This window comes from Alosa alosa, chromosome 12 (genome assembly GCF_017589495.1).
Source record: "Alosa alosa isolate M-15738 ecotype Scorff River chromosome 12, AALO_Geno_1.1, whole genome shotgun sequence".
Classification (NCBI taxonomy): domain Eukaryota; kingdom Metazoa; phylum Chordata; class Actinopteri; order Clupeiformes; family Clupeidae; genus Alosa; species Alosa alosa.
The window spans coordinates 9015279-9042988 of NC_063200.1; the positions used below are offsets into that span (position 1 = coordinate 9015279).

Consider the following 27710-nt stretch of genomic DNA (forward strand, 5'->3'; position numbering starts at 1 on the left):
TGGTCATTGTTGAACTACTCAAAGTATTCCTACAGTGCAACGTATTATTCAATAGTATTCGATACTTACTAAGTAGATTTAAACTTGTCTTGCCACTTGTTTAGGCCAACTTAGCAGTATATAGTGTCGGGCATTAAAACTATCTGGAATACGCCGACATGAAAACTACTCAAATTTACATTTAGAGATGTCACGTCCCCATGCAAATGCACTAGAAGTTAGATATGCTGCAGATATTTAATGAACACGTATATTTTAGCAGTAGTTTTGAGGGTGCTCTCAGTAGGAAGAAAAATCATTATAGTTTCTTTTAACTTTTAAGAAAAATCCCATCTGAAACCCCCATGGTGTTCTCACAATCACAGTTTGTGTGCTCTCTTCTATATTATGTACTTTAAATCTTTAAAAACTCTGACATATTCAACCTAAATGACAACATTTTGGAACATAAGAATTAGGGTGTCTACTGCACCCCTCTGTGTTCCATTAAACCCCACATTCTTAAGAGTTTCAGAAAATGGCTACATCTTTCCTAATGGCATGTTGTTCTGTGGCATTAATTCTTCACTGTGTTGAGTTTCACTTTCTAAGCATCTTCTCCTCTTTTGGCAGCAAATGGACTGTGAACTTTTTGCTTTTTGCACCAGCTCTGACTGCGGGTGGAAGATTGACAATCATGTCGGTTCAGGTCCGTGCTTCATCTTGGCTCAATTGTCTGAATTCTCTACTTGACATTAGTCCTTAAGTCTTCTGCATCTCTGAGTTACTGAGACGAGGGAATGATCTTTTAATGAACAAGTCCACCATGGAAACTATGTTAAATGGCCTCCACCAGCTCAACAGAGAACTTGGAGAGGCAGTCCTTTCTATTTAACCCTTACATTAATACAGGGTTGAATGTGGTCAGAATTCAAGGCATCAGGATCAATTTGTTGTGTTCGCACAATGCAACTCCAAATCCTCTGTTATTAAGCAATCTCCACATAGAAACAGAAAACAGAAATACAGTATTGTCTTAGTGACAGAGTGACCAGGACATGAGCAAATTACAGGAAACCATGCTAAGCATTAGCCCAAAGCATTGCTGATGAGAGCCAGCTAGTTACTGAGGTAGAGAGGCACAGAATAACCCAAATCATATGCCGCCACATTAATGACAATTGGCATGCCAAAGAATGTTCCTGGCGTCTTTAAGTGATCCTGTCTCCGACAGTAGGAAGCAAGAAAGTATTATAAAAACAGGGAGAAATGCATTGCTTTTACCTAATGGACAGAATGCCCTTGACCAAAAATGGGGAGCTATTGGCAGATTGACAGCTTTGCTTTTATACGCCGATGTATCTGATAAACATTCCTAAAACGCTCATTGAACAAATGACCATGTTAGGCTTCCAGGGGCTTTATGATCTGTGGTACGGATGCATTTCTGGCTGTGTTCACTTTGACAGTCTGGAGTGTTTCTCAGGCGAACGCCTGTGGGCGCTTCTCAAATCGCCCTGTTTGTGGGTCAAAAATGACAGCGATGGATCACAGCACTTCTGGCATCCTACTGTCCGCGATATCAAATGACACACAAGCACTTAAAGTGGGATCGACGACAACTTAATTTTCAGAGAGGACAGAAAGTTGCACGTCAACGTAATAAAAAATGACTCATAGGGAGAGATTTCCTAGTAGTGTGAAAATGCATGCAAAAATCAAGACCTATTTTACTGGAGTCAAAATAGCCCTATTGGGACAGAAATTGTTGTGAAACTGAGGAGTGCATTGCCTCTGTATATGATTATAATGCATATTTTGTGTGTGTGTGTGTGTGTTGGTCTATGTGTGTCGGTCTTTGTCTGTCTCAGTGTGTGTGCATGTAGTGAAGGAATGCTGAAGCAATATCACTCTGTGAGGACTGCAGTGGGCAAAACGTGTTGTTGCCATGGTAACATGCCTTAGCAGTAAGTGGTGTTTTACAGAAATGGCAGAGTGCTACAGACTTGGATTTGAATCTGATATGTAATTTCATCTGAGGTCCATTTAAGAACGCACACAGGCACACTCACACATGCACAGACATTTGATAGAGCCATACATTCTCCTTCATCAAAATCAATAATCATTTGCAGAGCAGTCAGTTCTTTAGAAGATAGTGAAATATCGATTGTCCATTCCCCTGAATAATTGATATGAAATATTACAATGGTTGCCATGACAAAATTGTATTGTGCCACCATCAGCAGAGTTGGCAAATATTATTTTACAGTATCACTGATATTGTTCTGGTTATATCTGAACAGTTGAATATCTTCACAGCTATTGTTATAATTTGTTAAGGACTGAGGTAAAGCTGACATCTGCTGAAACCTTATTGATAATAATACATCATTAATGTAGCACCATCATAGCTTTATGACGCATCACACATTGTGGCTGGAAATATGTAAATCTTTGATGTGTAAGGAATTCTGAAAAAAAAAATATATAGGATTTTTTTCTGAGTAAAATATATACTTCAGTTTTATGTTTACTCACATAAAGCTCAAAAAGAAATGTGAGTAAGCAGAACACTCATGCAAGTCACCCTTCTAATTCCCATCAGATAGACTGAGCACAGTGGTACAAATGTAAAAACATTCTCTGGGAAATAAAACTAGTCTTCACTGGTGCTGAAACAGTTTATTGGCAAGAAGTGTCTTGGGTTGTCAGAGCTCTGGAAAATGTGAGCCTGTGCAAAAACATGTCAAAGAAAGAGGTCAGCTGTTAAAAATCAATGATAAATCTGCAAAGGACAGATTGGTTTAATAACTATAATACACATTCACATGCATAAACACAGGACACCGAAACATGAACACACATGCCGTCATGTAGTCTAATAAGTAGAGCAGTTTCCAAAGGAGGAGGAAGAACACAACAGTTTCCAGGCACCCAAGACAATACCATGATCGGGTATCTTTAACAGGGGATCAGGGAGGAAAACATGCAGGCTTCAAAAAAATGTGATTGCGACATTGGCTATTAAAGCGAAAGTTTAAGGCCCTCTCCAGCAGTAAGAATGAGAAAAAGCTCCAGTACCGCAGCCCGCCATTCCATTCTCTCTCTCTCTCTCTCTCTCCCTCTCTCTCTCTCTCTCTCTCTCTCTCTCTCATCTTCCCCAACGCCAATTGATTTGTGTATGAAAAGCCGGCGCTTTTCGCCCCCCTCTCCGGTGGTGCGTTTTGAGTGATCAGCTGATGAAGAGGCTTGCTGCACGCTGCTATGCTGGCTTGCTAATTCTTTCCCCTCCAGCTGATATCCAGCCTGCACACCACAGTCAGGTAAATAACACTCTTCCCTCTTTTCTCTTCTGGTGTAGGCGATTAAGTCAGGCTACATCACACAGGCACAGACAGCGAGAGACAGAGAGCGGGAGTGAGGGAGTGTGTGCGAGTGTGTGTGTGAGTGTGTCAGAGAGAGAGAGAGCGAGAGAGTGAGAGAGGGAGACAATATGACTGTGGGAGCGTGTGTGAGAGCGTGAGTGTGAGTCTGTGTAGGTGTGAACTCAAGGAGACGAGGGGAATCATTTCCCAGACTACTCGGTTGTGGTGGAGGGCTTTAGTCAGGCTAGAAGACATGTACACCCACATGCACACATTCCCACCCACTCACCCATGTCAGGTCGTTTTCCTGTCTTTTAGGATTATGGCGTGTCCTCTGTTTTCCTTGGCGAGTGCCAGTTCTGTATTCTTAAAAAAAGCCTTCTCTTATGCTGACCGCTAACATGCAAGATCCGCTGCTTTCCTTTACAGTGAATGCTGATCACACTGCCACTGGTCTATTTTCTCTCTTCCTCTCTTTCCCGTTTTCTGCATGTGCAGCTCGCAGTACTAATGAAATGGCATTAATGTTTTCCCCTCCGACTACTTGGCCTTCTTGTTCATGATCCCCTGGGGATGTGTCTGCACATGTGTGCAAGAGCGTGGGTATTTAATTTGGCTGTGTGTGTGTGTGTGTGTGTGTGTGTGTGTGTGTGTGTGCGCTGATGTCTGTTCATGTTGGAGCTCTTTGTACTTTTGCAGGGCTCTGACAATATGCATTTATCAGAATGCTATTTATAAGGGTTTTTCTTGCAAAACACAATAAGGACACACATGCCATTGTCTCTCAGTCATATGCGTCTGATTCAGACAGAGATACTCCCCATCCCCCCTACAAGCGGTGACTTTATGGTGAATTCATAATGTTCTGCTCCCTGTGTCTGGGAGCTGCCAAAAGCGAAGCTATACTGAGAGCACATCACTTCGCTTTAATTGCCTTTGTGTGATAGACACAGTAGCCACTGCCGCAGCACAGACACAAACACACTTATTCACTCACACACACAGCGAGCCAGATGTGAAAAAAAAGAAAGATGATAGTGTTTGTACTGATATGTGGGTGGATGGCATGGTCTTGTGTTTATCTGAAAGCAAGTGATCTTGTGAGAGGGCTGACTGGCTGATGAGTTTAAGTTTGAGAGAGAGAGAGAGAGAAAGAGAGAGAGATGGTTTAGTGACTTAAGCGACATCACTGTCAAATCTCTCCAAGCTACAATCTTCTCCCTTTCAAGAGGAAGTGGTGTCAATTGTTTCAATCAAAGCGAATGACTTCATCATTATGATTTCTTCACTCAGTGTTGAGGAGGATTTTGAATTTTGATATGAACCATAGCCTACCTCATAACCATAAGTCATAAAGTCATAAGATACTGAGACACTAAGAGACTGGCATGAAAACTGTGTATCGCTATCCAAGCATACTGCATAAAGTACAACATAGTTTGGTGATATAATGTGCTCATATAAGTATAAGTATAGTATAAAGTACAACATAGTTTGGTGATATAATGTGCTCATACTACTTTTACACATCAATTTAGGGTCTAACACCTCTAACAACCCTACCGTGCCAACTTGGACATGTACTTCCATGCACTTCTTTACTATCATCTTTTGGTTATCTCTGTAATATTGTAGATAGTAGCACTATTTGCTTACTCTCATGTCTGTTATTGCACTGCACCACATAGCTTCAGTGCTCATGACTTGACACTTTGGTTAAAGCCTCTGCTAGATGAATAAATGTAAATTTTGAATGCAAACGATTATTTGTATGAGAGAATATGACAACCAATGAAGAGTCACACAGTCCCGAAGACAGTTTGATTATAGTTCTTATTGTTCATTTTGTGAAAGAATTCAACAAAGCAGATTAAAAGTGAATCACCAATAGATGCAATGATAAGGACAAGAGAAAAAAGAGAATCCAAGGCACTCCTCATTTGCTATATAAAATAGCCTTAGTGGCCATTTCATGATTTGATCTTTAAAAACATAGTATACATGTAAAAGTGAGCTGAGTGACAACCCACGTGTAGTGGCGCCGCACAAACAGCCTTCTTCAGTGTGTAGTCCTCCTTGTTACACCAAAGAGCACCTTCAACACATATTTCTCACTTTCAAACACTTTGGACCCTTTTTTTGAATAGATAAAGACAATTTCTATCTCAGTTTATGAGTACATTTTTACCATACCATATTCAAGACTGTGAGGCCAAAGACTGCAAACTATATGTTGAAATGGCTTCTGTGTAAACTGGATAACATCAGTCCACTTTAGATTTCATAACTTTAAAGGTGCTATGTGGAGTCTTCTTTAGTCTGAAACATCCAAAAATGACCTAGAAATAGCAACAGAATGTGAATTAAGATGTTTTGACGTACTGTCAAAAATGCTTAATGGCCTGTGTTGTCCAGATATCCACTGAAGTTAGAATGCAAACCAACTGGCTCTCTTGTAATACCACTTTGTACCACATGTAGCACTACACTAAAAACAATGCAAGTCAATAAGGACGCGTTCAAGACAACTCGAAGCCTACAGAATTACACATAGCTCCAGTGCTGTATGTCTTTCTGCTATTTAAAACAGTATTCAAATCAGTGTGTCTAATATTCATCACACACCCCAAATTATCACTGAATCCTAAATTATTTGGCACACAGTACATTCCATCCGTGTGCAAATCTAATTGAAAACAGATGTTCAGATGTGTGAGTTTTTCCTCTTTTCTTTTCCACAACATGGACATTGTACTGTATGCCTCCATTTCAGGCTGTGGAGAACGGGGTTTCTGAGGCCATGGAGGAGGAAACCAGCCTGAAGAAGCGCAAAGGTGATCACCAAGGCAACAAAGACTCTGAGACCGGACAGGAAGGGGCCGAGAAAGTGAAAAAGCGCCGGGGGCGACCACCAGCAGAGAAACTCCCCCCAAATCCTCCAGATCTTACCAAACAAATGAACACCATTGTGGACATGGTCATCAACTATAAGGACACGTGAGTAAAATATTTTCATATCCCACCAATAATATCTTTGAATAAATCATTATACTATCTTAAATGTTTATGTTTATAGTTATTTGCTGACAATGACATCAATAAACATTAAAATTAACCCTTTAATATATCCCAAATAAATAAATAAACACATTTAAAAAAAAAAGTGATTCTGTAAGGAGAATTAATTAAATTAAATAAGAAAACAGCAGTGATGTGGAAGCTACTTACAAAATGTAGCTTAAATTAAGTTTTAAGGAAAAATGTGGCAATTTTTCATATATATCTCTGTTTCTCGAGTACCAAGTACTGTCAATAGGCTACAAAAAAAAAAAAAAGTAAAGCAGCCAGGCAGCGCTACACTCTGGGGGCATGAACATTTTCATCTATATGAAAAATAAGAATCGCAGAACAGTCTTGACTGTGACCTCTTAATGTTGATGGATGATCGATCAGAGGAAGGCAAAGGGTGAGAAGGGATGTAGAGGTGGATCATGGAATTAAGATATCAACTGGCAGACAAGCTAAGAGAAATTCATTCGGTCATCAATTTTGACATCCATGCCATTTTAGCAGGGGTAGCAGTGGGAGATGAGCCAAGCTGGATGCTGAATTTGTTTGTGGAATAGCTTTATTGGCTGGGAATGCCAGAGGCTCAGCTTGGCAGAGAGTGAGCTGAAGGTGTCAATCTTTCATCCAGACAGAAATTTCCCTGAGGCATGCAGAAGTCCAAGCAGAAATAGTCATCAGGTGGGAAAGACAGGTAAAGTTGACCATCATCTGCATAAAAAATGATGCAAATCTATGGGAGCAGTGAAGTGGTGCAAATGGAGAACAGAAGGGGCCCTAGTACTGATCCCTGAGGTATACCTGTGTTTAGGTTGTGAGCCTGATACCTGTCTTTGCCAAGACACACTGAATGAACGTCCTTTGAGGTAGGATGCAAGCCAATTTGGCGTTTTCCCAGAAATCCCTAGCTCTAATAATGTAGAGAGGATAATGCCATGGTTCACTTTCTCAAAACCTGATGCTTTAGCTGCTTTCAATGCTTCAATCACAGATAGAAGAGTAGCTTCAATAGAATATCCACTTTTGAAACCTGGCTCCTTAGGGTCTAGTAGTTTGCTCTTACATAAGAATCAGAAACTTGCTTGAACACCATTTTCCGAAGACCCTTTGGGAAGAAGGGAAGAGGGGAGATACGAGCATGGTTCTTCAGTTAAATTGACTTTTCTTGTTAGTGAGCCATGGGTGAGTGGGTCTTGTGGAAAGACCACATGCAGCGTTCAGACATATTATAATACTATAATTTAAGACATATATACTATATATTAAACAAAGAGGCTAAAGGATTGCTTTTTTATTTATTGATCGAGCACCTCGATCGGCTTTCGGCTTCCATGTTGGGTATTCTATTACAAACATATCTACATTCTTTATCATTTGCAAGTCATGTCACCTTGCTAATGGATTTTTTGGATTTTTGAAATACAATCTATGAAATTACTTTTTCATCAAAACTATAATTTGTAGAGAGTATTTTGTATCAAAAGGTGTTTTACCATCCTTACACACACACACACACACACACACACACACACACACACAGGGGAAGGGCATTATTTCCGATTCATATTTAATGTATAAAATAATATTGCTCAGTTGTGTTTCATGGGCCTTACAAAACAGTCAATGCAATTCAGCAATATATTTATTGGCCAAAATACTTTATTTAATTTATCAGTGAGGGAAATAAAAAACAATAATAATCCAAAATAAAATAATAAAATAACTAATCAAATGGTAGTAATAATAATAGACACAGGTGTAATCTCCTGATGCCTCATTGCAGTCATCCAGTCTTACAAATGCAGACAGGTGTTCGTCCTCTGCCAAATATCCTGTGCCATAATGTAAAAGAGGACATGCATTAATTTAACTCAATCAATTCATTGATTTATCAGAATCAAAGTGCTGTACCTGGGTTATGGGATTTCCTAATAACTATTCAACTTTAAACCTCTTTTTGTTCTTTTATAATAATTATTTTTGATTCTCTAGGAACAGTACAGGAAGATAGTATTTCCCATGAGTTTCTGCTTGTTCGAGCAGCTTCATACCTTGGACATCTCCTTCCTCTGTGTTTTCAATTTGCACTTTGTCCTCCAAGTCATCATTGTCCAGTTCAGGCAGAGTTGGGGTGCTGGACTCAGTGCCTATCAAAATTCATTCATTCCAAATGAATATCAGTTACATGGTACAGCTTGGTTTCCGATTCCAATTCTATTCCAGATCCAGTTTTTCAGTTTTCTCAACTCACTCATTTCCACAGGGACAGGAAGTTCTGTTTGCTCAGCCAGGCTCATCTCCTGCTCCTTTCTCTCCACAGGTTCCTCCTCACCATCACAGGCAGGACTCTCTAATATATGCAAAACAGGCTTCATTATTGAGGCTCAGTCATTTACAATAAGGGCCCTATCATGACATTTTAAATTTTATTCAAATTTAATAGGATGTCCAATTCACACTGGGAGGGGTTTCGTTATCAAACGTGGAGTGCATGGCGCAACAAGGTGTTCCTAGGTTTTTTAATCAGTCATATGGGTGTGTCATATGGGGCGTAACATCATTTAAGCCAATGATAATGACATCTGTCATTCCCTTTAACGGCGCAAAGCGCGATATGTCAAATAAATGCATTGGTATTTTGGCATTCAACGGCGCATTTGAAGGAGGCTGCTTGCGAGACCGTATGGAATAGTCATTCTTAAACCATGCTGTACTAAAACCTAGCATAGCCTTCACACATTTGCACTCGTCTATTATTTGAACTCATTGGCAAAGTGAAACTAACTTCACCAAGGTGTCAGTCAACGACAAGACAGTTATATGCAGTTACTTTCACTATTGACTGACAATGGGTTACCATCGAAAACATAGACTGGAAAAAGCAACACTTACCCTAATATTGCTCAAATGACTGAATAAAACAACATTTATCCTGCAGAGGAGTTGCTTAAATCTCGTGACAGTGCGTCTTCAGCTGTGCTCCATACCTGTCTCTCGCCTCTCCCCTAATCACTTTTAACCGTCATTACCAATTTGCAAATGATGGCGAATAACTACTCATCATGAGATGTACAGTATTTCGTAATATCTTTATTCTAATTATGTTTCCCATTGTAATCGTGCAATTTGTAATGTTTTGCATGGACGTGCGCTGGTGTGCATTCATGAATGATAGAAGGATGGTGCGTGCACCTGCCAATATGACTGTTGACAATGCGCTCTTAAAATAACATATAAACAACTCGCCATAGACTTCTCCAGGTGTACAATAGCGATTTTTAGACAATTGTTTAAAAAATAAACGTGCAAAATACCGAATTAAACTTTGCGCGGGTGGAAAGCGGGTTTTACGCCAAGCGCCAGTGTGCAAAATACAGCCCTAAGTGTCTCAGCCCAAACATTAACCTAACCATTCTGAAATACAAATGTGTTGATTCTAGTCCACTATTTCACTTACGTGTCCACGTTTGGTCCTGGGTGGTTGGTGGCCTGGTGTTTTTTTTGCAGGACCATGTTCTGCCATCTCTGGCTGCGGGCCTTTTTGGGCTCTCAGCTGGACCTTCAGGGGTTTCCGAGAGTCCTGCAAAGCCTGCAGGGTGATGTCCATCTTCTCCTGGACTTTGCTCCTTGCTAGCTTGCCCTCTTTCCCCCTCGGCTTCCATCCAGAGGCCACAAGTCGAGCTCTTCCCCTGTTTTACTCTATTTTATAAGTGTGTCTTAAGGGATAATAAAGATAATAAAGCCTGACACTGACGGCGCAGAATAAATATTGTGAGGGCTGTTCAAGAGTTTAGGGGCCCTAACTGGAAAAGATTGGTTATTCTTTACTCTGGAATAGCCAAAAGACCCAGGATGTAGGCTCTCAGGGGCCCAGTAGGACAGAAGATGGTTTAACTAGATCGGCACGTAATTGTAGTGACCGACTTTTCTGAGCATGTAGCCTCAATTGCAAAATCATGTCAGTTTATCCTTTACAACATTAGGAAGATCAGACCTCATCTAACACAAGATTTCACACAACTTCTTGTATAGGCCATGGTTATCTACAAGCTGGACTATTGTAATTCACTGTTAGCTGGCCGTTACAACTGATTCAGAATGCTGCAGCATGCCTGGTCTTCAATCAGCCAAAGAGGACACAACTCCTCTCCTAGTTACTCTCCATTGGCTCCCTATAGTGGCCAGAATTAAATTGAAATATCTCACTTTGGCCTGTTGGACACTGACTGGATCTGCTTCCTGCTATCTTAATTCACTGATCAAGATATATACCCAACCGCCCACTGCGGTCTTCTAATAAGCGTCTGTTGTGTCGACCAGCCATAAACGCTTGCTCAAATTCAAGACTCTTTTCCTCAGTGGTTTCTTGTTGGTGGAATGAGTTGCCCAGTGCTCTCCGTTCCTGTGATAGTTTTGGGACTTTCAGGAGGGGTCTAAAGGCATATCTGTTCAACATGAACTTAGTTTATTAAGCATTTCTTATGTGTTATGGTTTGTACAGTATTTCTTTATTTTCATTAAGCTATTGATTGAATTGACATTGTTGTTTATTATTGTTGTTCTCCTTAATGTAGTCTTACCAACTTTTTAAATTGTTTACTGTTAAATTTAACTTAGTCGTATAGTTGTTATGTGTATGTCGCTTTGGACAAAAGCGTCTGCTAAATACAATAACCATAACCTAGAAGGCCTGTTTGCTCAATTTATTTGGTTGCATTCCAAATACATACTAATGTGTGGGGCTCCTCTTAACCAACATCCATCCAGCAATGCAGATAGAACCTGTTGACCAAATAAACTTTTCTTCCACAGTTGAATAAGTGAGAAAATCATCAGAAAACATTTGACTATTGGCTGTTACCATTTGTTTCCTTGTTGGGACCTTATAAAATGAGTATAGCATACTAACTAAATTACTAGTATAATCACAATTAGGAGTTCTTTAATTGCGAGAGTGAATACTTGTCTTAAAGTACTTAACTTGGATCATCATTCCCTAACAGCTTTTATTAAATGGCTTCTTCCAGGTTAGGAAGACAGATCAGCAAGGGTTTTGTGCAGCTGCCCTCCAGAAAAGAGGTGCCTGAATACTACGAACTCATCCGCAAACCTGTGGATTTCAGGAGGATAAGAGTAAGACATTACAGATATGCTTCTGGTTGAGTTCAAGTCACACTTTATTGTCTTCTTCCATATTGTGTCCTACTTTTATATGTTGATACTTAAACATAACTGTTCTAGTGTAAAACCAACTTTCTATCCGGTCCTTGATTATGATTGGCTAAATTGCATTCGGTGCTGTTGTAAAATCCAACACAAACATACACCTTGACCGCATTTTGTTCTATTCACCTTATTCCGCGCACAAACATGGGGGCGCTAGCTTTGCCCACATTGTCTCCGAACTTCCGATTGAGCAGTACATCCATTGCGATACATTGAGATAGCAGAGCTCTATCGAGATGACTGGCATCATATATTATGGGTCATCCTAAAGTTAGGAACGTTTATTTAGGATTTTGGTGACTTAAGACATTTCTGTTATACAGCTTTCCTATCTGAAGTTAGGAAAAAACTGACTTTGGAGCGGCTGTTCTGTAAGTTAGCCTCTCTGTCCTCTTCTGCCGTGTTATCCCAATGAAGCTAACTAGACGTAGCTAGCCAACCGGAAGTTTAAAGACAACGTGGAATTTAAAAAAATGGGCGGGGCTGAATAAGGTGAATAGTACTGCGCTACCAGAGTAGCTGTGTCTTGACGTTGCTTTGCAACCATTCAGATAGAGGAAATATATTTCCTGGCGGAAGAATGATTATCTATGAATAAATCGTTACATTTCTCATTGCTGTGCCTTTATTTTATGAAATCTTGCCTGATATGTATATACTGTGTGTAGTAACCGTTTTAGAAAAGCTCCAGCACTGACTGCAGGATCTACTGGATATGTGTTCTTGTAGGCCAGCTATCCGCTGAGCATCGTGCCTAACAACATCACTTACCTGTTCTAAGATCAGTGGAACCTACGCCCTCTCGGGACTTATTGCTTAAATCAACCCCAAAGAGCTGGCCTACTAGGGCACATATCCAGTAGATCCAGACAGTCAATCAGGAGACAACTATTATCTGGAAATGGCTCAGCAGCCTTTCCCGATCTAAAGAACTAGAACTATATGGAACATCTGGCAATAAAATCTGCCCATTCCAATAGCTATTGTGAGAAACAATATGAGAAAGTGCTGCATCCTGCAAAGATTTGATTGATTATTTTGTGTAATTACATATGATGTCACTTCAACAATATACTACATGTATGTGTTTTGGACAGTGGTCTCTGAGTCAGATGTAAGCCCTATAAGACAAGCACTTCAAAGATTAACAGGAATTGTTTGTGCTAAAACAGAATTTGGCATTATGGTTTGCCAGTCAGCACTACAGAACAATAGAATTACATCTTGGCACTTTTTGGTAATCATTTTGTGGGCAGAACTTACATCCAATCTGACATGGAAAAAGGATACAAGGATACAAGGATGCAAGGAAGTTTATTGTCACATGCATATAGTTACTGGAAGTAAGAAATGCAGTGAAATTATCTTAAGGAGTTTGTGATGGAAAGTATACAGTTTGTGTGTTAATTTGGAATACATCCCTCTCCACTCATCCCACTCCACAAGCTTGTAGTCTTGCCTTGGTATGATTGATAGCCACATTATAGTCTTGACAGGCCGGGTATCTCCCTCAGGTATGGTTGAGAGATACAGGTCTTTATCATTTGTTTTTGTCTCATTTATGGAGCCTGAACTGCCCACAATAGCAGTTGTTTTTGTGCTTAAACCAAATACCAGCATAATCCCCCCCTGTAATATATAAAAGAACCCTTTCTGTGCAGCTGTTTTACTGTTACTCTGTATAGAAAGAAACTAAGGGTGTTGGGAGGCAACATTTATGAAAGTATTCTTAAAATAAAAAAATATTTATTAAGGATATTTATTTTAATAAATTACACTTAAAGGACATCTAATTTCACTGCCAAATACAATTTGTTGCAACCAGACTCTATATATAAGCACAACATGCCAATCATACAAGGATACAAGGAAGTTTATTGTCACATAATAGTTACTGGATGTAAGAAATGCAGTGAAATTAGGGTTGCATAAGAAAGGTGGGGGAGGATTGGGATTGGGGGGCACCAACAAGGAGCACCCAAGAGCAACAGGGGCAAGGAAAAACTCCCTTACTAAGGAAGAAACCTTGGGCAGATCCACGGCTCAAGGGGCTAACCCAGCTGCCAGGGGTCTTGGTGTGTGTGTTGGGGGGATGACAAGGGTGATGGGATAGTGTGCTGTGTATGTGGGGAGAGGGCAGTGTGCAATATGTGTGTTGGAGAAGCTTCCTCATGAGACAATGTGCTGTGTATTGGGGGGGAGGGGGGCAGTGTGCTGTAAGTATGTTGGGGATGTGTGTTGGAGAAGCTTCCTGATGAAATAATGTGCTGGGGGGGGGGGGGGCAGTGTACTAAAAGTATGGTGAAGGGACTTACTATTGCAAGCAGAGTACTGTATGTATGATGTATGTGAGTGATGACAGTGAAGATGTGTGTGTAGGCGGGAGAGGAGAATTTTAAAATTCCATACTTTTTCGGTAGATTTTTCTGACCATATTCTCGACATTGTAGCCACTTCTGGTTTGGGATAACTTGGTGAAAACAAACATGTGGACAACTAAAGTGAATTAAAAATTGACACTTACAGTAATATTAGTCCATTTAGTCGGGTCATTTTTCTATGAGCCAGCTGGCAGTTTGTACAGGCACTCACTCAATCCAGTTGTTGTCAAGTTCAGACTGTAACACTTTTGCCATTCTATCTAGTGCATCATAGTTTTCAATTAATAAATACAACCACAAGGTTCTGCTTTCACCGAGCGGAGCTCATACTGTAGACTGTGCTATACGTCAAAAGGAAAAGTCGTTACTGCAATGTTGGAACCTGACCTCAAAGATACAAAAAAATTAGGGGCCCTAACTTCAATTATGGATAAAGTCTAAAGTCTACCTAAAGTAAAGTAAAGTACATTTTTTTCATTGAGGCGAAATCTATTTGATTCTGATTACCAGTGTTTTAGCCAAAAATAGCAGAGCTACACAAACATACCAGTGCACAATGGTGTAGGGCACTTGCATAGACCAGTGGTTCTCAATTTGGTTTTGGTGCCAGGGTCCCCTTGTTTGGAGAGAATTGGAGGACCCCCACATAATTGTATCTTGACGATGTGGACTGACAGTTAAGTTACACAACAGTAGGAATAGTTCACTGAGTGAAGTGATTATTACTGTTGATGCAATAGTCTGGAAACATAAATATTTCTCCATACCCTTGTTTCTTTTTTCCATACTTATCCAGGTTTTCCATACTGCGTAGAAACCCTGTGTGTATGTAGGGAGGGGGGGGCAGTGTACAGGAAGTATGTAGAGGAGGCTTACTGTAGCAAGCAGTGTGCTGTATGTATGTGAGGTGATGACGGTGATGATGTAAGTTTGTGTGTTTTTTGTGTGTGTTGGGGATGGGGGTGGGGGTGGGGGGCAGAAAGGCTAGGCAATCAAGGACATGGGTAGATAGATGGAGGAGAAATCAAAAATAATCAATAAAAAGTTCTATGGAGATGTGCAAAAGTTAGAGAAAGTCAGATATGTGTGTGTGTGTGTGTGTGTGTGTGTGTGTGTGTGTGTTTTGACGTGTGATGAAATAAAAAAATAAATAAAAGGTCTGTAGCATAGGGAGAGGGATGTAAAAGTGCTAAGAGTCATGTAGGTGTGTGTGTGTGTGGGGGGGGGTCGTGAGTGCTGAGGAGTGAATGAGTGCAAAGTCAGTATAGTGTGAGTTCAGGGTTGGGAAATGTTTGAGAGTGCTGAGGAGTGAATGTGTGCAAAGTCAGTATAGTGTGAGTTCAGAGTTCGGATGGCCTGGTGATAAAAACTTCTCCTGAGTCTCTCAGTTCTGGCTTTGTGACTACATACTGTAGGCGTCTTCTTGATTTCAGCGGTAGGAATAATCCATTGTTAGGATGAGAAGAGTCCTTCAGAATCTTTTGGGCTCTTAGGAGTACTCTTCTGGAATAGATATCTTGTAGAGCAGGGAGTTGAGTTCTTATAGTACGTTCAGCTGAACGCACTACTCTGCAGAGTACTACAATCTCTAACTGTGAAGTTCCCATACCAGGTGATGATGCTACCAGTTAGAACACTCTCAACCGCTGAAGTGTAGAAGGCCTTCATGATGGATGTAGAAACTTTGAATTTCCTTAGCTGATGAAGGAAGTAGAGTCGTTGTCTGGACTTCTTCAGAACATATTGAGTGTTAACAGTCCATGTTAGGTCTTCAGTAATGTGGACACCAAGGTATTTAAAACTTGTGACTCTCTCTACAGGTTGCCCGCTGATCATTAGTGGGGTGTAACTGTAGTTCTGCTGCTGCCTTCTGTAATCCACTACCATTTCCTTGGTTTTATTGACATTCAGTGTCAAGCTGTTAGATTGACACCACTGTGCCTCAACCTGATCCAAGTAGAGCTGTTCATTGTTGTTACTAATCAGGCCCAAGATCACTGTGTCATCTGCAAACTTGATGATGGAGGTATGACTACTGTTGGCTTTGCAGTCATGTGTGTAGATGTTGTACAGCAGTGGACTCAAAACACAGCCTTGGGCAGCACCAGTGCTGATGGTTAATGTGTCAGATGTCAGAACCCCACTCTAACCACTTGTGAACGGTTGGTGAGAAAGTCAAATATCCAGTGACACAGGGTGGTGTTCAGTCCTAAGGCCTTCATCTTTGTGACCAAGGTGAGAGGTACTATCGTGTTGAATGCTGAACTAAAGTCAATGAACAGCATCCTCACATAATTCCCATTCCCCTCCTCCAGGTGAGTTAAGGTGGTGTGCATGAGGATTGAGATGGCATCCTCTAGACCTGTTGGCTCTGTAAGCAAATTGGAGGGGGTCGAAGGAGGCAGGGAGGGATGAGCAGATAATGTTTTTCACAAGCTTCTCAAAACACTTCATCGCTGTAGACGTCAGGGCTACTGGGCGGTAGTCATTCAGACATGATGGACTTTTGTTTTTCGGTATGGAACAATAACAGACTGCTTGAGGCAAGTAGGAACTGTCTCTTGAGCCAATGATATGTTAAAGATATAAGTGAACACAGGAGCTAACTGAGCAGCGGAGGATTTCAAAACCCTGTTAGAAATTCCATCCGGTCCAGCAGCTTTTCTACAATTAACCCTCCTAAAGGCATTGCTCACATCGACCTCAGAGACACAGAAAGGTGCATCCTCATTTGCTTCACATGCTGCAGCTAGTGCAAGATCATATTGTCAGTTGGGGTAGTGTAGTGTTGCATTGTAAAACAAGTGCAGTGACAGTCTATACCTCTACCATACGGCGAGTCAGAGGCATGACTGCAGCCTCCTCTGCCTTATTTGGCTCTTCCTCATTTAGGCTGGCCTCTGTGTTTTCTCAGTGAAATGATGAAGCTTGTAGCTTGAAGCTGGGGGGGGGGGGGTATTATGGATTCCATGTGTAACCCACTAATCTCTTTATGTGTTCTTTCATCAATGCAGTTGCTGTACAAAGTGAATTATGTGTTTTTGTTGGATTCCTAACCATCTGTGTCCCAAATGTGCTGATGAGCACTGTGAATGGCTCGGCCAAAGTAATCAATTTCCAATGGCTGCCATTCAAATTCTGATTTTTCCAATAACATGCAAAAATGCACTGAAATGGTCATCATTTTGGAGAATGCCTAAACAGTTTATTGTACCTATAAAAAAGAGATAATGTAGTATGACCTAGGGAGAGAGAGAGGAGAGAGAGAAAATCATTTTCCCAATCTCTGAGATGACTTATTCACAGAGTCCAACCACCACCTGATACAACCACCACCTTGATTACTCAGTTTGTTGGAAACACTGGTTAAGCCTGGCAGCTACAATCATTTGGTTTTCTCAGTTTAAATCACATGATTGTGTACTCGCATGAATAGGTTCTTTTTCCAGTAGTTGTTTTGGTGTCTCGCTATGGTCTGCACTACCCAGTGTATACCAGGCTCTGATTCATTGTGCCTGTATGACTGTGGCTGTGGTCATTATCTTTGTGCCTACTAACAAATTCCACCATCCCTACATAGTTAGGTGGCACACCACACCAAATGGCCATTCAGAAGCCCCTTAATGGATTATACCACATATCTTCCACAGCATACATCTCCCTAGCTAGAGTCGAGTAGATGGATGATGAATTAAATTTAAAAGCCACTAGATATCTGCAGCATGGAAGGTAAGACATAGCCTCAAGTCTTCACATAATCCAATATTGTGGAACTATATGCCACACTGAACCTGCATTGTGTTCTTTTGATTTCCAGTAACAAGGTACATCAGACTAAGCCTGAGTAAACAGATACCCCTGTCTTCATTTGGATGTTGGAGTGAGGAGGCGAGGACATGAGATGCCTCCTATCTCAGACTCCCATTCTTCAGACCTCAGGTTTCAATGAGGGAGAAGTTGTAAAAAGGAAAAGATATTGCATTCTGGTGGATTTGCACACAACCACATGAGTGATGGACTGTAATTGATGCTTGAACTAGAAATAGAACTTCAGGCCATTGACGTAACCCTGGTTCTGTAGCAGCTTGAGTAAGGCATCTCATCAAACCACCCTGCTTGCTTTGTGATGCAAGAGAGAGAGAGTTGTCTTCTGTCGTCCTAGTGACAGGTGTATAAAATCAGGTGTATAAAAACAAGCACCATGCAGTCTGCATTCATAAAGTAGGTGCTTGAGTTTATACACCTGTGGCAAGGGGCCTGATGAAACCATGGGGATACAGTAGGCGAACGTTTGAAAAGCGTACCCCCTATGGGCGGCTTTGAGGCTAGAAGTCGACCACTTGGAGTTAGCATTCCATTGACCCCCATTCATTTTGGTGTCACTTTGTCATCAAATAACATTACGCGTTTATCTTAAGCGTTTTAAGCTGTTATATGAACCCTATATATTTTTGGAGAAATACAACATTATGTGACTGGCGTCATAACCTCGTAACTCGCTTTACAGCTGAGTAATAAAGTTTTTTTTTTCGAAAACAGCTTCCATTGTACATCTTTGTCACTCAGTGATGTCTTAAATTGTTGAGATTTCTTTTGTTGCAAGAGGTCTGGTTGTAAATATATAGGCAAAATATTAAGTAATTTCCTTGCTCATACTTGGTATGGTTATTGTATGAATATTCTTCCTAAACCCTATGTTGAAGCAGCTCTAATGATCTAACATTCATACAGGAACGTGTGCGCAACCATAAGTACAGAAGTGTTGCTGATCTGGAGAAGGACATTGCGCTGATGTGCCATAATGCTCAGACATTCAACCTGGAGGGATCGCAGGTGAGCATATAGCACTGTGTTCAACGTTTCCTTGTTCCCTTATTTTCAACCTTTATGTTCTAATTAAGCATCTTCACAAAACTGTTCTTACTAGTGGAAATGACAGCATCCCAGACGCTGTTACTCTGCCCCTCGTCAATAAAGAATGAACTCAGCTCTTTCTTAGGTTCTGTGTTCAGTAAATCAGCCGGGGAAGGTAGTTGTGTAACACTCTCTGTGTCCCTTTCTTTAAGATCTACCAGGACTCTATTGTACTGCAGTCTGTTTTTGAAAGTGCTCGGCAAAGACTTGCCACTAATGACAAGAGTGAAGAAGAAAAACCGGCTTTAGCAAGAGCTGAAGGTGAGGATGATCTACCATGCATCAAGCTTGTACCTGGAGTTTTGTTTTGTCTCGTGTTTGTCTTAGCAAATGTTGTCTGTTGTTGTTTTATATGATTTTTCCCACCATTAGTAATAATTCACGTTACAGCCACGCTAACATTAATGAACCATTAATAATTTTTCTCAGCAAAAGCAGAGCCAATCCAGCAACACAGAGACGTTGACAAAAGTAATAACGCTGGCGCCATTTCGAATCCTAAAGCGGTGAGTAGCTACAGCTATGAGGACAGTGGAGAGGAACACGAGGACAACGCTGGACAGGAGGAAGACTGACCTGACAATCCTGCTGTCATCTTCATACCTCTAACAGGGTGCAGTAGCTGGCAGTTCACACATGTGTCTGAGTTATTTGCATTCAATTCATAATCAAATCTATTCCTCTTTATCTCTGATTAAGTATATTACTACACAGACTATCATTATATTTAATAATTAAAATGAATACATTCGGCAGATAATAATGAGCAGAGTGTGAGCTGTTGACTATATAGCCCTTCTCCCCATGCGTTGATACCAAATTGTTTGGTTACAGACATTAATTGCCATCTTTGCTACTCGGCTATTTTGCTTGGACATCGCTGACGTTTGGATTCATATTCTCATCCATTCTTTCCTTGTGGAAAAGATTATCTCAAAGGACTGCACTGAAAACGGAGGAAAGTGTTGCTTCATGAGATGTGCCCAGCCTTAAAACTGCCTTTTGTGTCCACAAGTATTCGGTCCCCTCCCTCTGTCCCATCCTATGAATCCCTCGTTCTCCTTCCCTCCCTCTGTCCCCCGCTCTCATCTGCCCTTCACATTCATTTCCAGCCCTGCGTCTGGGTGAGACGTGAAGCTGCATGACCTGAGCTGTTTGTACTGATCAGCCTCTGCACCATCCATCTCTCTTTTTTAACTGTTGTAAAATCCTTGACTATATGTGAGTGGGAAAACGCCCTGTGTTGTCTTGGAGCATGAAGATGATGTAACTCAGCTACTACAAAATATGCCCTCAAAGAGGCGCCTTTTGATGACATCTTTTACAGTATGTAGTCTATTCAGATCTTGTTTGGGAACTAGGGTGGGTGTGTACAGTCTGACGTTTATAAAGGTTTGTATGAAATGGTTGGAATAAAGCTGTAAAACACAAGAGGTCTTCTTACATGCGTTTTGACTTTTGTATGGTGTCAGGACTCAGTGGCACACCTTACCATGTACTAATGGTGGGTATTACACAAAGGAATTTTTTGTCCATCTGAAACTCTTTAGTCATGGCCTTTAGTAAGGAACACATTAATAATTTGATTAAACACAAACTGTCCACCAATGCTACATGCAGTATGAGGTGTTTGCTTATCCATCGTAAAGTAGATATGACATGTATTTGGAACCATTTCAGTTTGGATAACATCAGTGCCTTTAGGTGTTACTTTTAAAGTCCTAATATCTACAGGGGAAATAAACCAGAATTTGTTTTATTTTAGCAACAATTAAAAAAAACTACTGAACATGTTACTATCATTCCCTTCCTGAAGACACATTTGACCATTTACAATGTTTTTGCAGGTACATTATGGCAGGAATTTACATGGCATAGACCAGTTTAATTGACATGATTACAAAAGTAGATCTTTAAGCAGAGATAGCTAACTCTTACTGGAAATCCCACCACACACTTTACAGTCCAAAAACAAATACACTAAAGCAAATTATTTACAATTATGAAGACCCATTTTGCGTTGTACTGCACCCTAGTGGGCAGGAACTATTCAATATTTTTTGTCTGACCACATTCCATATTTCCCAATCAAAAAGTACTGTTTATTTAATACATTCACCTCAATATATTTACATTTACTCACTTGGCAGACAATTTTACCCGAAACTAGTTTTAATTTTCTTCATGATCTTTTATTATTATTTTATTATTACTATTATCATGATTAATAGTAGTAGTATATGTCCCCTTTATATATGGGCATTTTGTATTATATTATTATTTTATTAATGTTGGATGTTAATAACTCTTTGCTGAATCAAAAATCCACCACATTCTGAACGATCGGTAATAATTTCTCTGTGAAGTGTGCATGGGAGGGGAGGTCATTGCAGTAGTTGAGGTGGGAGATAGCATAGTGGGGAGTTAGGTAGGGAATGATATTTGTTGTATAGCACAAAGCATACAGTATAACTCCCTTAATGGTTAACATTAGAGGGTATACAAGTGTATAGGCCCCATAGAGTGTAGTCCAGTGCTTAGCCATCTAACATCCTCTCACTTCTGGAGTTTGTCTCAGGACTAAGGCTAAGTGAGTTTTTTCCAACTTACAGTAATTATGTTGGACAATATTACAGAGAAAGCTGACAAATTGTTTGCCAAACACAGACCATACATGCAATTTCTGTGGTAAGCCCAAAACTCATTGATAGTGGTGAAATCATCATACTGTAAATCATGTCTGACTGAGCCAATGCAGCCATTTGACTCAGAATCCAGCAGGTGGTGCAAGTTAGCTTCATTTGCTCCAGGTGTTTTTATGTTGACTGTCCCTTATTAAAATGGTCTTGAAAGCCCACATTTCCTTTATAGACTTTCCTTAATAACTGACTCTGGGCTGAGTAAATAAACTGTGAACATTGTGACAGAAAGAACAAGAGCAAGTGTAATCATTAGCAATCACTGGCGTTTTGTCTGAGATGACTCTTGTGGTTGCAGCATTGTTAGAACAGACACACAGATAAGAGAATTCATCCTCTCGACGATTGAAAAGATTACAAGCACAGACATGAGAAGAGAAATTGTTATGGTAAGTGCAGGAAAAAGGAGAGTGTGTAATTGATGATGCTGTTGAGATGTTGTGGATAGTTCTTGTTTGGAGATACAGAAAGCCCCAGGCATGGATCACAACCACGCAAGTGTCAGATACAGTAAGTGACCACTTTTGGAGGCTCTGCTGGATCCAGGGGTTCTCTCTTTCTTTAATTGTATATTCTGAGATGAAATAAGGCAAGTCAACTCCAGATGTACCCAACATGGTTAACCATTCAAATGTGCTACCCATATGTGCTAACGATAAATCTCACTTGATCATAAATTGGAGGCACATGGCCAATTGTTTGTTGTGATCATATACCCTTTAACACTGTAAGGGCAGGTGCAAGCCATTCCCATTGGTGAAGTGGTGCAAGTGCTAGCTTGTTTTGCACTAGCTGCAAAGTGCATTGCTTATTGCTCAATTTCTTGATTAGTCCCATGCCCCAACACACACATTCATCCAAATTACTCAAACTACTCCTATACTCAAAACACGTAGCCTGGTGTGTAGGATGTTGTGTTTAGAGGTTTCTTTCCATTCTGTTTGTTTATTGCTGAGTTCTCAGAGAAAAATATTAAAATCCCCTAAACAACATGGCCTGGCTGCAAATAGCTCCTATCCCCCATGGTAAATGATAAAAGCCACTGTTATATCGTTTAACAAAAGCCTTCATGTCAATTCATCTATATGATATCTATCATTGTTTATAATATAGTAGTTGTGTCAGTCAATCTTATGAAGCAGGGTTTGGGTATAACTGAAATACAGGGGTTGGTGCCTCGTGTAGAAGAGTCAGGCCGGGGTCTTAGAAGAGTGGACTAGCCGTGTCTGATACAGGTGTGGTATTTCCTGGCATGGGGTGAGCAACTCTTACTTTGTCTGATGCTGCTCAGCCTTTTCCCTGGGCTTAAGACAGTACGTCAAACTCAGACCCAAGGGGTGTTGTTCTCGATTGGGAAGTTAAATGTACTTTTTCAAAGCATTCTATTCAATTTTTTTACCTTAAGATAATTGCTTTGAAGTGATTTTGATGGTCAACTAAGTTGTAATCAATTCAGTTCAGTTCAGTTCAGATATCTTTATTAGTCCCCGAGGGGCAATTCGGTTTACAGCCAACCCATCCATTAAGGGGTTAAAAGTTAAAGAGAGAATTAGCATACACTGTATAAATGTATGCAACGTTAAGAAAAATAAATAGACAAATAAATAAGTAAGTACTGCAGCAGTCATACATCACCTGTCTACAGCCACACACAGCCGCACACACACACACACCCACACTTCGCCTACCAGTGACGGAACAGAGTAGCAGAGTCCAAGAACCAGTATTGTTGCAGTTATGTGCATTCTTTTAACAGTCTTATTTGATGTTCATTTAACAATCTAATAGCAGAGGGAATGAATGAGTTGGCATAGCGGTTAGTTTTACGTATTGGCACATGGTACCACCGACCTGACAGCATGATAACCAATTCATTACTGAGTACATGATTTGGTTGGCAAGATATTCTCTCTGCTTTCTGAACCACCTGTGTTTTCCAGAGAGAACAGAGATCTTCTAACTGGGTACCAGTGATTTTTGAGCATACTTTGACAATGTCGCTCAAGCTCTTTTTGTCCTTCACAGACAGTCCATTAAAGCAACATATAAAAGAAAATGTCAATAGACTCTCAATAAAGGCTTGACATAATGTACATAGAATTTGTTTACAGACACCAAAAGAGTTAAGCTTCCTCAGTATGTTCTAATGGGAAGAATGGTATGCCTTCCCATCCATAGCCCAAGAACCAGCCTTGTTAGTCAACATGGCTCTTCGGAGATTATTTTTCCAGGTTTGTAAACAAATGAACCGTGTCCAGGGGGTAGGGTGTAACCTAGTATTTACAGCAGTTGTGTAAAATACAAAAACTCTGCAACTGGAGAGGGAGCCCAGTAGCAAAAAAAAGCTTTTAATCTGTTCTGTGTGCGTGTTTGTGTGCAGGGTCGGACTGGGAACAAAATTCGGCCCTGGCAATTTTCTCCTGGACCGGCCCACTACTGGACCGACGACCCCCCCACCCCCCACACACACACAAGCCCACCGATACCAAAATCCCCCCCTGATTCCCCCCCATAAATAACAAACACACAGTATCATGCTGTAGCAACACTTCATAAACTGAACCCAAACATTTAGATTTGGACCTATAGGTTATTATATAATCAGTATCGTAATTTCTGTCAACTATGATGATCTCCATGCATGTTCAGTAGCCTATATTTTTCATTTAGTCAAGCAGTGACATGTGGTTTAATCAGTGTTGGGCAAGTTACTTCATAATCGTAATATATTATGTATTACTTATTACTGTCATTTCAAAGTAATTCATTACATTATAATATTACTGTCTCTGAATTGTAAGGCATTACACTACTATTGTACTACTTTTAAGTTATTTTTACCAAAATATCTGGAAATATGGATTTGCTCAATGCAGCTCATTGCACTTCTAATGGAGGGTGATGTGGTACAACATAATGACTGAGCTAGGCTTAAGGCTAACAACAGTATAATGCAATAGGTGCAGTGATGGCTTATGATGCAATACAAGGAACAATCATAGCCAGAATTTTGTTTAAAGAAGACAAAAGGTCAAAGTCTGGTCAATTGTAATAGAAATGCTGTAACTTTAGGCTTAGGCCTACTCATTAAAATCAACAGAGAGCCCACTACCTGTATATTGTAACCCAAAACTTAAAGACATGTCAAGATAGGCTACACAGTGCAGCTACTGGCCATTTTTGTGCCCTAACTGGTGAAATACAGTATTAACCTAAGTATGTCCTTATATGGCCAACTATAAAGATGTAATCTGCCTGTTCCCAGGGATGGGTAGTATTTCTGAAACATGTAATATGTGTTTCAAATGCAAAATAGTAATTTGTCATTTGTATTTTAATGGGTTGAAGGAAATGGCTCTGTATTTTGTATCAAAATACTTTATTGGTGTGTATTTTTGGATGCTGCATGGTGCAGTAAATGGAAGCTCTTCGTAGCGCGTGCAACTTACGTCTATAAAAACAATATATTTATGGAATAAAATTAGACACCTCTGATTGCTGTTTACGGTTAAACTGCGATGATGTGAACACCAGCCAGCGGAGGGCACTTATATAGCCTAGGCTACCATGCATGGACTCATAAGCTATATTTCCCCACAAACCAAGCAGCTGCTTGGACAAATCCACTTGAGGGGTGGGGCAGCGGGGCGCGATCGTAACACATACTGAACCTGTCATGAAGAGGCCAAAATGATTGACCTGTCACCCCCCAATCCAAATTGATGCAACTGCATTTATAGGCTAAGCCTAGGTCTACATGACGGGCCGCAAATAGGCTAAATAACTTTAAAAAAAAATAAAAAATCCCGGAGGTGACCAGCCCACCGGGCCCGGTTGTACAGATTACCAGTCCGAGCCTGTTTGTGTGTGTGCGAGAGTATTGATGTGCGTAAGGCAATGGGGCTTAGTGGGGTACAGTAGCTGCTTGTACGGTGTATTCCTCAGGTTTCTCATTATGGTTGTGGGTTGCAGTGCTTACATTACAGTTTGATTAAGTGGTCTGCTGTGCCTCATGTTTAGAGGATGCTGGTGTCTGCCTTGTATTAACTTGTGTGTGACTTCAGTTTAATGAAGCCTGTGTTTTTGTGGTGCTGCTTGTTGCCTCTGTGATCCTCTCCAGTCCTTTAAGTTTTAAGCAAGAAACCATGTCAATGTCAATGAATTAATAAAGAGTTTTTTTCCTACACATGCTGATCATTTGCAGGCTCCGATATTTACAGCAGTTTTCTGCAAGGTCTTAAAAACCCACATTTATTGCAATGTTGTAAGAACATCCAGTGCACTATGTTGGCTCTTCTGTGGGTTTGCTCTCTTATCTCTCCGCTTCCCTCTAGTTAACGTAGCATGGCATGAATAATAACACTGCTTATCATTTGTGGTTCATTCTCCATCCTACCATCCAACACTGAAGGCAAGCAGAAACAGAGGCTACTTATGTGATAGGCATACCAAAGCTGTCACTCTATATTTATCTGCAAGCACAACATTTCCATTAGCATTTGAAAGAAAGAGAAATGCACTCATTTTGAAAAGAGAATGTATGCAAAAAAGAAATTTAACCCAATTGCTTCAAGCTGTTTTTTAAGCAACTAGTGATTTATTATGATTGTGTAACTTAACTAAACTAATAAACCACTGGCAAGGCTCAAAATAGCATTACACTTCAGTGGTAGTGTAGAGAGGGTCCCTACAAACAAATCAAAGTATTGTAAACTTTGTGTACTGAGCGGTTATAATAAGGACTGTTTATGAAGTCAGTACACCTTAACTCGTTTTCCGGTCACCACCATCTTGAGGAAAATAGTCAGTTGGCTTATTCGATTTCATGCAACGCTGCATAGAACTGGCTGAATGTGATGCATGTCTGTGCAACGGTAGAGAATACAGCCAAAAGGTAAAACAGGACATGAAATTGGTGACATGATCATATCCGAGCAGTATTTGAGGATATTCCCTGAGCTTCAGGTCTGAATCCATGAGCATGACCCAGGTTCGGCAGTGGAGGCTGCTAGGTTAGCTGATGTCTTTGTGGTGGTGCAGAAGAGACAGCCATGGAGTTACAGCTGATGAAGCCGTTGGGGGTAAGCCTCCCACATGGGAGAACCAGTCCGTTAGTAGGCAATTGAAACCGCAGGCAGAAAGCTGATTTGCTATCTCTGTGGAGTAGAAGTCCATATGAAGCCTATGTGCCCTGCTTATTTCTCAATGAGCCATGTTAAAGGAGAAGTTCGGTGTGATATTGACCTAAAGTGTGTTAACATGATACCGAGTGTGAACTTTTGACTCATAGCTCATCCCGGCTTGTCCCCTGCACTCCGAAATCTGGCGCTAGTTAGCCGATACTACCAACAGGTTTTCGATGGGGGTGCCTCGGGCATCGGCCTAGCCATGCAAATAAATCTCTGTTTTACACCATTTACGAGGCTCAAAGTAGCTCCACACGTCATTGGTAGACTTCCGAGGGCCCTGACATTTAAAACGAGACATTGAGAACTTTGAAAAAGCACTGGTAGTTTATTTACAAAACGATTTATACAGACAGTACCTTAAGGAAGTTTACCGTTCGCCGGCATCTTGAATTTAGTCACGATAAGTCGAGCGACGAGTACGAATTAACAGGTATGATAAGGGATCAGATTCCAAAAATAATTCCATGGAAATGCATGGATTCCAGTTGCATCCAGTAGCACTTCGACTCACACCGAACTTCTCCTTTAACACAAACAAAATGTGTTGTGCTATTCCCTCATGTGAAATCTTTGCTCCTGAATGACCAGATTATATTATGTTTCTGGTCCATGGGACCTAACTTTGGTAAAATATGAACGGTACAATCAAAAGAGATTAATTATTTTCTGGTCCCGTTTGAATTGTGCCATGAATTTCACATAATATGATATTTGTCAATTTAAAAGATAATTTTGCACATGAAGAAAGTACTGTTTTTCGGCAGACTGTGAAAGTTATGTTAAGTTTTGTGTGAATCTGCTCAGTGGACTTTAAAGTGTCTCGAACAATATATGTCACCAATTTTGTGAAACGATAAAGCACGCATGCTGGCTAACGGTTACAGCTTG

At 40.5% G+C, this 27710-nt stretch overlaps 1 protein-coding gene and 1 long non-coding RNA gene across 3 annotated transcripts; one reads left to right on the plus strand and one right to left on the minus strand.

The window, feature by feature from the left end:
- The first annotated feature begins 3144 nt into the window (after positions 1–3144).
- On the plus strand, positions 3145–20355 carry LOC125304151 (probable global transcription activator SNF2L2). 2 transcript variants are annotated; one of them, XM_048258212.1, is made up of 7 exons: positions 3145–3305; positions 6121–6344; positions 11441–11546; positions 18752–18853; positions 19087–19195; positions 19364–19547; positions 19769–20355. In XM_048258212.1, exons 1-6 carry the CDS (start codon positions 3222–3224, stop codon positions 19507–19509), a joined length of 771 nt encoding a protein of 256 aa, XP_048114169.1. In that variant the 5' UTR covers positions 3145–3221; the 3' UTR covers positions 19510–19547; positions 19769–20355. The 2 variants fall into 2 exon arrangements, with proteins under 2 accessions (XP_048114169.1, XP_048114168.1); XM_048258211.1 differs by having other exon boundaries at positions 19364–20355.
- On the minus strand, positions 8105–8889 carry LOC125304152. Its single transcript, XR_007195203.1, has 3 exons — positions 8665–8889; positions 8465–8560; positions 8105–8245 (listed from the first exon to the last, which is right to left on the minus strand). It is a non-coding gene; the product is annotated as an uncharacterized LOC125304152 (long non-coding RNA).
- Positions 20356–27710: the final 7355 nt, after the last annotated feature.

What these genes read in the sequence shown, in the direction of transcription:
- LOC125304151 (XM_048258211.1), top strand. Translation starts at nt 3,222, where the DNA reads ATGAAGAGGCTTGCTGCACGCTGCTATGCTGGCTTGCTAATTCTTTCC. An exon ending in TCAACCTGGAGGGATCGCAG is followed by an intron (nt 18,854 to 19,086) that starts GTGAGCATATAG and finishes CCTTTCTTTAAG; the next exon opens with ATCTACCAGGACTCTATTGT. An exon ending in GGCTTTAGCAAGAGCTGAAG is followed by an intron (nt 19,196 to 19,363) that starts GTGAGGATGATC and finishes AATTTTTCTCAG; the next exon opens with CAAAAGCAGAGCCAATCCAG.